This window comes from Carassius carassius, chromosome 6 (genome assembly GCF_963082965.1).
Source record: "Carassius carassius chromosome 6, fCarCar2.1, whole genome shotgun sequence".
Taxonomy (NCBI): Eukaryota; Metazoa; Chordata; class Actinopteri; order Cypriniformes; family Cyprinidae; genus Carassius; species Carassius carassius.
The window spans coordinates 18,316,650-18,329,015 of record NC_081760.1 but is presented as its reverse complement, the minus strand read 5'-3'; the positions used below and the strand labels follow the sequence as shown (position 1 = coordinate 18,329,015).

The 12,366-nt window shown below is 34.7% G+C and overlaps 1 protein-coding gene across 1 annotated transcript in view; it reads left to right on the top strand.

Moving 5' to 3' along the window:
• Positions 1-12,366, top strand: part of LOC132142455 (growth hormone receptor-like) — an 80,109-nt gene that overhangs the window by 30,255 nt on the left and 37,488 nt on the right. The window contains exon 2 of the mRNA XM_059552340.1: positions 11,558-11,652. Within this exon, the coding sequence (XP_059408323.1) occupies positions 11,565-11,652 (88 nt within the window). The 5' untranslated portion in view covers positions 11,558-11,564. The remainder of the gene's footprint in view (positions 1-11,557; positions 11,653-12,366) is intronic.

The following is a 12,366-nucleotide window of genomic DNA, read 5'->3' as shown; positions in this document are numbered from 1 at the left end:
AGGGTCAGTTATCTTCCTAATAAAAAAAATAAATAAACAAACACAACACAGATTGATACAGAACTCAAAAATATTTATTTCAATATGCAATATAAGGAAACCATGCACTTGAAATAAATATATATGTATATGTATGTATATATATATATATATATATATATATATATATATATATATAGTAGGAGCCATTTTGGTGATGGTAAAGGTTTTGTCCACTGGGTGGTGCTGTGGCTATGTTTAATTAGAGCACCTGTCCTGAGCACGAGTATGTTGGTTGTGTGTGTTGGTATTTGGGAAGCACACCATTTTTGAGCACATGGCAGAGAAGCTCGCAATGAGGATTCTAGTTGTATGCAGTCCATAAGGTATGGCTTTGTGTGTACATGTGAACAAGGAGAGGCCACAAGAAGTTTGAGATCATGTTTAATGGAACTCAAGTAATAAAGAAAGACATTTGTTATGCATCTACATCCGTCTGCATGGACTCTGTTTGTACGTGTTTTAAACTTGCTTACTCCTATTATCAATGATATTTGAAAGCTAGTACACACACACACACACACACACATATATATATATATATATATATGTATAAACATTTTTATCAAGTCTACATCTGTACAATTTAATTTTCTCCATCTTGAAAAAAATATTTCGGTGTTCTGTATCCCTCTGTGTTGTTTAACTTTTTCGTTTGGTAGATGAATGTTCCTTTAAATCTCCTTTGTGAATGCTTTAAATGTATAAATAGTCCTCACTTTAGATGAGTTCACAAAAATAGATAGCTGGAAACTACTAAATATTTTATAAAAACCTGACTTTATTATGAACTTTATTACAGCAGGAATATATGTTAATAAAGCAGTTATTAACACACTGATCAACTATTATCATGTGTCTAAATAATAAGATTTATATATTTACACTAAAATAGTTTATTAATCATTTAATTTAACTTTCTTAATGATCTCATGAACCACTGACAACTCCTAAACAACTGGTTTGAAAATAACGTAATTATACTTAAAGTATGAAAATACAATGATTGAACTTTATAGCTCAAGAACAAAACATTTATAGCTGTATTTATGAACTGCTTAATAATGCCTATTAAAGCAGTGCTATTATTATTTTTCACTTTTTCAACTTTATTTATACTGTAATGTTGCTGTTTCAGCATAAAAAAAGTTCTGCAAAGTTACAAAGCTGAAAATCCAATTCAAAAGGAGATATTTTATTTAACAAAAAACACTTTAAAACTATAATGAAAAAATTTTTTGGACTACAACAAATATTGTCCAGGATTTGTGATATCACAAATATGGACGAATTGGATGAGAATTGGTTGAGCTGCACTAAAAAAGGCAACAAGTGAGATATATATATGTGTAGTTGACCATGAAGGCTGGAAGAGAAAAACAAAACTTATATTCAGGTGTGAAGAATTATTAGGCATTTTTTCATTTACTGATAAAATGAGCCAAAAAAAAAGAGGTTTAACTCAGACTGAAAAATGTGTTACTTAAGTTATATATATTGTTCTGTGAATGTGATTTCAAAGTCTATATTAACCCTTTCAGATTCAGATTAACCCTTTAACTGCTGTATCCCTTAAAACCTGACTGCCAGAGGGCTATTGTGAATGCTCCTGCTGGGCACAGTTTACCTGATGCCACCGGGGTGGTGTTGCACTGATGGCTTGAGCCCGCCATCGCTGCTTGCAGCTATATTTGTTATTATTATTATTAATGTTGAAAAGAGATAAAAATATTTTTTCAAGTTTTTTTTTTTATCATCACATGTGTACTAAATAAAAGTTTTAATTTCTATGTATACTGACTCCCAAGTTTTTGAATGGTATAGTGTATATTGTTACACTTGGAGTAAGACTGGAATAATGATGCTGAAAATTTAGCTTTGATCACAGGAATAAAATAAATGTTAAAATATATTCAATATATTCAAGTATTTTAAAAATATACAAAATATTTCACAATATTACTGCTTTAGCAAACTGGTATTGACTGGTATTGTGTCATGTTGAAATATATAAATGAACATCACATAACTAGCATTTCCAAAAGTTATATTGTTTATGTGCTCTCAAATAAACTAAATGATAATCTACATTATTAACATTATTATGATGGTCACTGATACTAGTAGTACAGTCGAACATTTAGATGATGTGATTATACATTTCATTTGATTATACATTTAGTCAGGAATTATAGATTGGAAAAAGTTTAAAGTAGTAAAATGTGTACACGTTATGTGAAAACTGAGACTTACTCATGTTTATGATCTCTGCTGGATAAAGCGCTTCATTCTTTTTTCTGATGAAATCCAAAACTCAAATCCTGAGGTAATCCTCAGCACATCTTCTTGGGGTTAATTATGTCTTATCCCTCTCAGAGCGAAGCGAACAGTAAAAAAAAAAAAAAAAACTTGAACAGTCTCGCTGCTTTGTTTTCTGTGGTATCGGCATTTACATGCTGCATGCTTCATGTGGAACATTATAATATCAATTATAATTGTGGAAAAGTGGCTAATGTTTCTTAGGATTCGCCAACTTCTACAAACAATTAATGTCCAACTTCAGTCAGATTAGTTCATCACTCACATCTCTCCTCTACAATTGGCCCAAATCTCTTTCCTGGACCCCCAAATCCCTCTCTAGCTCCTTGGCACTATCCCTGGCAGAGTTCAAATACAATATCTGCAACTCTTGGCCATAACCTTCATAACCTTCAGGCCGTGGGCCCCAGTTGGTATGCAGTGTGGCAGGCCTTCTTTCAACTTCTGGGAGTCACAATATGTTTGTCTTTAGGGTACCATCAGCAATCCAATGGTCAGACTGAGCGGAAAATCCAGGAAATTGGCAGATACCTAAGGTCATATTGTCACAATCATCAACACAGCTGGAGCTGCTGATTTCCCTGGGCCGATTATGCTCAGAATTCTGACTTTAGCTGAAAAATTTATTATCACAGGGTCCACTCAATTCACTGAACTAGATTCCTCTGCTCCTCCCATCCGATCTGAGTCAGTTCTTAATCCCTGCACCTGCCCCAGATAATCAAGAACTGAATATAAGCAGTCACTCTCCATCTCCATTACTGTTGTCTGGTCTTGTCGTTCCCTTGGAACTATGTACTTAACTCGTGCCTGTGATTACTTACCTTCTGTCCTTCAGTCTGCATCCCAGTCAACCTTATCTGCCTCTTCATTGTGTTCCTGCAACAGAAAGAGCTGTCAATTCCTGAGTTAAGTCATCCCAATTTAACCATCATCTATGTGCTCACCAGTGTGCTTCACTGTGTTTTCCAAATGCCTGCCCATAAAACTTAGAGTTGACTTACCTGTTATGGATCCCGGTCTGATTTGTGACAGGTGTAATAAGTACTTGGATCCAAATAAATGGATCCAGTGTGGTCTCTATAATGAATGCGTGTTTCTGGATCCAGTTTGGTCATAAAACGGCTGATTCTTTTCTTCCTTTGAGATTAGGTTAATTTCATTATATATATCTGATTTCCATTCAAATTACTAATATGTACTGTAGTTTGACTTTTTTGTATGACATATATCATTCAAGAAATAAAATAAAACCGTTTTTATCAAAACTGAATCACAGACAGACAGTAGATAATAACCAGGATTCTTGTTAGGTATTTTCTAATTTAAACTGACAATGTTTTCACTCAGAAATATGTTTAATGGGTTAAATATTAGTTTTGTATTATTGTTAAATGACTTAAATTTTTTATTTTATCATTGTTTGTTATCACCTTGAAGATAACCCTGCTGCTGCCAAGACATTCAAAACATAATATATAAATTTATATACAAGGGCCTTTCACACCGCAGGAACATTTTCAAAGTACCAGAACTAATTATGGAACTACCGACTTTTGGGCGTTTTCTCACCACGGGAACTGGGTGTGATTTTGGTACCGGACTGCCTTTTCCGGAGCAGGGTCTAATAAGCAAAACTGGTACTACGGCCTCACCAGCCATGATTTAAAATGCTGTGTAACATAATGTTAACATTGTGTCAAGTAGAGCTGAAGATCTTTGCCCGAACCCGATGGGACCCGACGGGTTCGGTCGGGTTCGGGCTTAATTTATATAATCTTACGCGTGCTCGGGCCGGGCTCGGGCTTGCGCTCCGGTTTGCGAGGTAAACAAGCGGTCATGTGATGTGTTTCGATTAGCGCGAGAAAGATGCGAAAATGGATGCTGAGTAGGTGTAACGGAGGCTTGCCTCTGGCGATTACGTTTTGGTTGCACCAGCAACTAAAGCAAAGTCTGAGGTGTGGAAAAGTTTTGACCATGTTTATAATGAGAATAATGAGTGAATAATGACGCACAATCAATAAGCGCAGGAACGCACTGAAGACATCTACAGTGGATTCAATCATTTTCCTCCACAAAAACATGTAGGCTTAACCTAATCTCTGTGAGTAACGGTTCTTCAAATGATAACTAAATATTCATTGAGTCTTAAATGCATAATGTGGACAGAGTATTTACGCTAATGTTGGCATTATTCTTTTATTAAATATCATCTGCTAGTGCGAAGCAAATCCGGCGCAGCCTTTATCTTAATTTCGTTATTGCCAAATACCCATCTTAATTTAAAATTTATCTTAATTTAATTTATTAAAAATTACTCGTTTTTATTAGTGCGATGGTCTATTTATAGGTTAAATGAGCCTATGTCTAGAATGCTGAGATGTTACGATGTCACAGAGGACTTCCAAGTGGTCTAGTCTACGTTAGTTATTAATAAATTATGTCAAAACATGTATAAATGACTCATTATTGACAAAAGGCAAAAGAGTTGTGTGCATGCGCACATTTAAATAATGTCGGGCTGTAAACGGGGTTCGGGCTTTAAAAAAGCTGTCAGTCAAAATGTACTTGTCGGGCTCGGGTCCTGTCGGGCCTAACTTTTAAGGCCCGATTACAGCTCTAGTGTCAAGTACTGTATGATGAACAGCGATAGATATATGGACACTGAAGTTCAGGCACTTGTAGCAAATGTAGCACTGCCAGTTGTTGTTGGAGATTCTTAATCCTCCTTTCCGTTCTTTCATTTGCTTTAGGTATATGTTGACATTCCATGTCCATTATTGTGAAACCCGCGAGACACAACAAAATCACAGCTCCAATTACAGTGTCCTCCATCCTCCTGTTGTTAATATTATTCCTCTTTGTTAACGTTGTTGAACTTTGTGCACAAATGACATGGTTATCTACTGGCTAAGTCACGTCCTAGTACACACGGTCGGTGTGAATGCAACCCTTTAAATGGTACTGGGAAATAGTTCGTGCAAAATCGCCCTAGTATTTTAGTACTGTACATTTAGTTCTGTGCAAAAAGGCCATTTAGTTTGGTGCGAAAGGCCATATATATATATATATATATATATATATATATATATATATATATATTTATATATTTATATATATATATATATATATATATATATATATATATATATATATATATATATATATATATAATGTTGTTTGTTCCTCATACAGGATGTTGAATACCAAACGTGTGATGATTTGGACCCTAAAACATTTAGCTGATATTCAAGAAAGCTCATTGTGTGTTTACTAGTTACCTTTTAGAACATCAGACAGCATTTGGGAACCAAAGAGAAGAGGAACACATAATTATTGCTCCTTCATCCTTCTCCCGTGAGTCTTGAACCTAGAGGCAGAAAACTGAAAGATTAAATTATTTACAGTGGTGTTTTCAGTTTTTGTATACAGCATTTGGAAACATGCCAGTCAGTCTGTGTGAATCTCATGAAACCTGAGAACTTCATGTCCAGCTCGCGTTAAACCCTAAAGCAAGAAAATGACAGATTGTGTTACTTAATGAAAATTAATCCTATTTTTAAAAGCATAATATGCATTGAGATTTATTATTTCATTTCCATGACAATTAAATCCCACCACATATTTTTATTATTGAAATGTGCAAAAAATAATAACTAGATATTATTTAAATTGTAAAATGATTGTACCGTACATCATGGTATTTTTGTTGAACTGCCTTTATTTCAGTTATTAATCACAACTGAGAAAACTTCATGATCATTAGATGTTTTTTAATTCACCCATTTGTCTCTATTGCTACATGCCATTGTTGTTTTTTAACTGCTGTTTTCAGCTTTAAGTCACTAGAAGTGTTGATGACATCTGTGAAATATCTCCAGCTCAAGAAGCAATGTAAATATAAAATTTCAGCATCTAGCCTAAATGTTTTTTCATCACATTCACAGACTATTTTCTCCTGTTACAGCAGGAGTCTTGAGAATGAAGCAGCAGATTCCCATGTCAGATGTTGCCCTAGTAACCCAGTAGTTTAAAGACAATTAGGTGAAAAGTAGATCAGAAGTGGCTTTAGTGCTCACAGACAGCGGATCACCTCAGTTTAAATCACAATCAGAGATGTCAACCATACAAGTGACACTTTATAGGACACGCACATGCAGTTCATCCAGTTTCAGCTGAAGCTTTATAAAGTCAGGCTGAAGTTCTGTCTTTATTACTACATTTATTACACCTCTATATGAAGATCTGGTTCAGTGAAAACTGCCTGTTCTGTTTATCAGTGTATGGTGGTTGTTTGACTAGTCTAATATGGTTGGTTTAACGGTAACATGCAGCAGTAAAAATGTGTCTCTTGTAAAGTCTTTACAAAATCTGATCATCTGAAATCTGTGATGCTAACTTTGGTTTTATCACTCTCTTGCAGTGAAGATGCAGCTACAGCCCAAACATGCTATTATAGTTAAGGTTAGTCAGGGTTAGTTAGTGTAGGTGTGCTCGTGTGATGAAGATGCTGATCAGCAGTGATCTGTTGCATTGCATTTCCATTTACCTAGGAAGGCCTGGCAAACTATTTAACAAACCTGTTTGAGATTGATGCAGTCTAAAAGGATATCTACAAAAAAATCTTTGAATGTTAATTATATTGAAATCCTTTTGATATGTCACTTACACATATTATAATAATTTTGCATTATATTTATTATTATGCATAATAATTTGGAATACAGTGTATTAGCATATATTTGAATTATATTGTGGTCACAAAAGAGAGAGAATATATATATATATATATATATATATATATATATATATATATATGTATATATATATATATATTTGCCATATAGGAGGAATGCATGTGTCAGCGGCTCCCGTGTCCTTAAAATTCCACACGTTTGAGCTATTAGACATCTATTTAGACATACGGTTTACAGAAGCAGGGACTTTCAACCGAGAGCACATAGTTCGAGTAGTAAAAGTCATTTTCACTTACATGTCTGTGACTTCAGGCCTGATGTAGTTTGCTAATGATTTTCAGCCGTGATTCAACTCAAATGTGTTTGTAAATGAGACATGTTTGTTTTTTGTCATTATGACCCTCAGCAGACAAAAGCAGCTTATTTAGCAGCTAATTAATGGAGTGTGTTATTGCGTGAGCTCAACTCTAGACGTCCATCTGGCTGTTTGCTGAAGTGAGCTGATAAAGGTCACCAGTGACTGTGTGTGGACCAATCTGGATGTCTGAACCTGTTCAAGCTCACATTAGTGCCAGAACTTAAAGAACAATCATCCATAATCTGAATTCTTCAAAGACAAAATGGGATGGAAACAAACAGGGCAAGCAATGCTTGGTTGGGAGAGATCAGTCTTAAACCCTCTCACTCACTAATCAGCTATTTTACTCTGGTACTTTATGTGGTTAAGTGATAATCAAATAAACACTAAAAAGTATTCAGTAGTTTCACACAAATTATCTATAGTAGGAGACATACAAATTCACAATATCACAATGATATTAAGAACTACACACATTCATAATTTCATTTCTTTTTATTAACTGCCACATGGGAAGAAAAAAAATATGTGTATAATGGATCAGGTCTTATCAGAAGATAGTTAATGTATAATCTATAAAATATATAAAAAAAAAAACTATTGGAAAAAAATAAATACTGAAAATTCTATCATGTTAACATGGTACATTGTGCTGTATTTCTACAGATATTTCTTGGAATGCACTGAAATAAATTTTATTTATGAATTTATTATTATAATTATGAATTTCAAATAATGAATTACATTCATAATATTTTATCATCAGGCAATACTGATGTTCATTTGATTATCAAGCAATACTGTTGTTGAGTTAGTAATGTCCCCAGATAGCACAGATGTCTGTTAAAGATCTCTTCATCTGGAAAGCAATGGCTGTGTAAACACATCTGATAGAAATCTTTAAGATGTTAGTTTTACATACATTCTAAATTCTAAACTTCTTAAATAGATCTTCTTAAAGTCTATTTGACGTCTGACGGGAAACGTCCTATAGATGTATTGCAAATGAGAAAACACTAAAAAATGTCTTGCAGATGTAAAAGACGTCTGGGATCTGTGCTATTAGGGGCAGTACTGGTTAGTAGAGTGACTGCTGTCAGTATTGGGTGCCTGGATTGATCGGACACAAATAAAGATTATCCATCATGTCGGTTTAATCCAGTGACAATAGTGGTGGTGGTGCAGTAAATCTCGTGTCATCTTGTTGTTCTTTTAAAGCTCTTAAGCTCCTCCAGATATTGGAAAAGCTTTAGTCAAAATGCATGCGTGAGCTTCACATGCGGCTGTGAAAGACTGCATTCGATAAATAAAGGTGTTTTTCACTTCTGAAGCTTTTTATGTTTGTGTGTCTGGGATTATTGAATAGATTTGAGTTAATAGAAATACAGATCTGCGTTTTGGAGATCATGACTGGCATGTGCATAGAGAGCATTAGCAATCCATGCCTCTTTGCAATCATGCCTCACCTGACTTCCACATACACTGTCGCATTCAGAACAATCACGGCTTTCATTACTGGGCTTTACTAATTAAAGATGCTTTTATAACACATGCATGTCGTCACTCTGCTTTTGTCCCACATTATTAGATCAAACTTTGTTTTTTCGAGGAAACGGTGCAGAGATTAATTAAGAGATTACATTCACTAATCTTGAGTTTTATTTGCATGATCAGATGTGAATGAAAGAGTCTTTAATCTTAATGGACAAATTGCTCTCTTAATTGACTTTCTTGCTTTTTTTGTGAATTAGTTATTATGCAATCTTTTGTGATACTATAAAACTTGTTTTACCTCTGATGTCATTTGTTTTTTTTTAATGTAAACTAATAGTCAAATATGAGTTTAGATATTTGAGGCTGTTGTAAGTGATGCAGGATTTCTGAAATCACACCAGTAGTTCACAGACTATTAATGATGTTTAATGTCATGAAGGTCACAGCGATGACTTCTTCCTCTCGTTTTGACATAATCTAATGTTAGGAATAGCTGATCTTCATCATTAATGTTTGAATGTTTGAATTTCTCTTCTCAAACAGAATGTGTTTTACAGTATGTGGGTCATTGTGGCTGCAATGAATCTCATGACTCTCACTATCAGAGGAGATATGGGTGGGGGGGTTTCTGTGAGGAAACAAGCTTATAAATAATACATAATTATGTTTAAAAAAAAAAAAAAAAAATTAAAAACAGACCGTTTTGTGTAATGGGCAGGGTGCAGTGGCCGTGTTGCCAGATGAAATATGCCAAATATGCAGACATATCCAGGTGAAAAAGAAATATATTTAAATTGTGCTTTTCAGACACACTTACTATATTTAAACTAAACTGTACTAAGTACATATTAAAAGTATTATTTTGAAACAACTGTAAGTATATTTAGTGTAATTCAAGATATGTTTGTTCAATTTTAATCTACCGTATTTACAATATATTTAATATATTGAAATAGCCTTAAATTGGAACCAATTTATGTATACATTTAATATTTCATGTACTACAGTTAAAGTACATTTGAAGCATCATTTTAATGTGCTCTGTCGCACAGTAGAGAAATTACCGTATGGACAGGAGGAGAAGCTCGCAGGCAATCTTTTACTGTCTATGAGGCTATCGGGGGGACGTGGAGGCATGAAGTCAAGGGAGAAGCCCATAGAGAGTGCATAGAAGCAACGGGACAAAATTATTCAACAACGTCTGCAAGATTTGGTGGGTGATTCAGATTTCTCTTGGCACAGCTATTAGAAGACTTACAATTGTCAGACAGGTTGCTCACCTGACATCTACTTCATCAAGCTCAGTTTGAGCCTGCGCAGTACGCTCAACCCCCAGGAAGTGTGTGCTTCTAATTGACTTCACTTGTCTCCGTTGAATCCAGTCTCTGACTCATCGTAACAATTACATAATAATTATTTTTACATGAATAATAAACAAATAATATTATCCACCCCTAATGTATAGTAAAGTATTACAAAATTTTGATGCAATAAGGTCTAATTTAATGGTCTAATGTCCATTCCTCCAAAACAGAGAAAATATATTTTACATCTACATATCATCTACGTTTGCTTTTTACGGGTATGCTCATGCCTTTCATTTAACTGTATAAATATGAGGGTGTGACTTGACGTAAATGAAAGCCATTTATTTCTGCAAGTTTGTGCACTTCTACTTTTTTTTTTTTCAATTCAGATTATTTTATTCAGATCCAAACCTGTATGACTTCATAGACTTTTAATATATTCCAAACTATGTCTTTGTTTGTCCATACAATGAAAGTCATTGGGGAACAGTGTTGTTTAGTTCCCAGTGTTTTTAAAAAATATCAGATTTTTTTGTGTTTAAAGTCATATAGGTTTTAGGGAGATGAGGGTGAGTTAATGACTGTTTTTTTTTTTTGGGGGGGGGTGAACAATCCCTTTAACATACATACATTTTGTGCTAAACAAATCCTCTGTGGAGGATAATTGAATATTGAATTAATGGGGTTCATAGATATGATTTTACTGTTTTATTAACTATGACTTTACAGAGGTCGAATAAGAGGCCAAAGCAAATGTTACTGCCCACCGTGCCTTTTTTACCCCTTTGGGCTTTTTTGCATTTGGAACTTTATCAATAATGAATTATAAACTAACTAGACAGTTTGGGAAGGTTGTGTAGATGTTTAGATTTACCTGCTAAATTATTGTGGACATGCATAATCAAACTCATCATTGCTTTATTTTCTGCTGTGTGTGATTTCACATTCATGATTCATGAAACAGTGAATGACTGAATTTATACATTCATTAATGGTTATAAAATTATTTTCTCATGAGGCTCTGCCACCATTTAAAGATAAACATTGAGTCGGTGTGGTGTTTACTCTCGTGAAGTTCCATTATTTCCAGTCCTTCAGCCTTTGTCAACAGATCACAGGATTTGTAAAGATACGTACATCTCTGAACTTGTACATGTTTTAAAAGAGCTGACATTTGAAACATAATCATTATGTTGACATTGTGCATATCATTATGTGTTTAACTGTTATGTGTATGTGTGGTTGAAGATGTTAGGGATCATTCTGTGTATTTAATGGTATAATATGCAGTGAAGTGAGTATCTGCTGGTTTGCTGACGTGTGTGTGTCTGTGTGTGTTGCAGACACGTGATGCTGTGCTTTTTGCTCCTGACACTCCACTGGACGACAGTCACTGCAGCACTGCAGCCATCCACACACAACACTGCCCTTCAAGAAGGTTGGTGAAGGTCACTAGTGTCAGTGAAAACACTGATTGCTAGTCATCAATAGTGGAAAATATGAAAATCTGATCACCCGGTATGAGAAATTTTATTTCACAATAATGATATATATCTCGATATAGCTATTATGTTAGATATTATATATAAATTAGAAAAAGGAGCAAATTACAAACACAATAGAACAAGTAAATATAAAATACACTTTTCCTGCAGGTTTTCATGTGATCTGTCTTATCTGATGATGATGATGCAATGAATTCACTGAAGCTGTCAGCATGTCTTTAATAAATAATTTTTATTATCTGTCTATTAGAGCCCTGCATTTCTGCCTCGGCCTGATGGGCCCCGACTTTTTTACGCCCTCGGTCCGGGCTTCGGGCCAATTTTCACATCATAGTTCTGACGCGGGCCAGGCCTTGGGCCTGTTTTATACTTCTCCTTATTTTTTATATTTTAGCCATCCATCAATTGGTGATGAAAAAAATTGCCACGCTGGTGCAAACAACACAAGACCATGCTACCGTGACAGTCAAGAGTGGCTTGACTGTGTTTAGTGTCCAGCAGCAGTAGTGTACCATCAGCGCAGCTGAACAGTTCTGTGTTCAAATGTATGTAATAGGCTTAAGCTTGCTGCAAAACACTGGCAAAAGTAATTACCATAAATGTGACGGGGAGAAAGTTAGGAGATATTTGAATTATTCACTAATAAA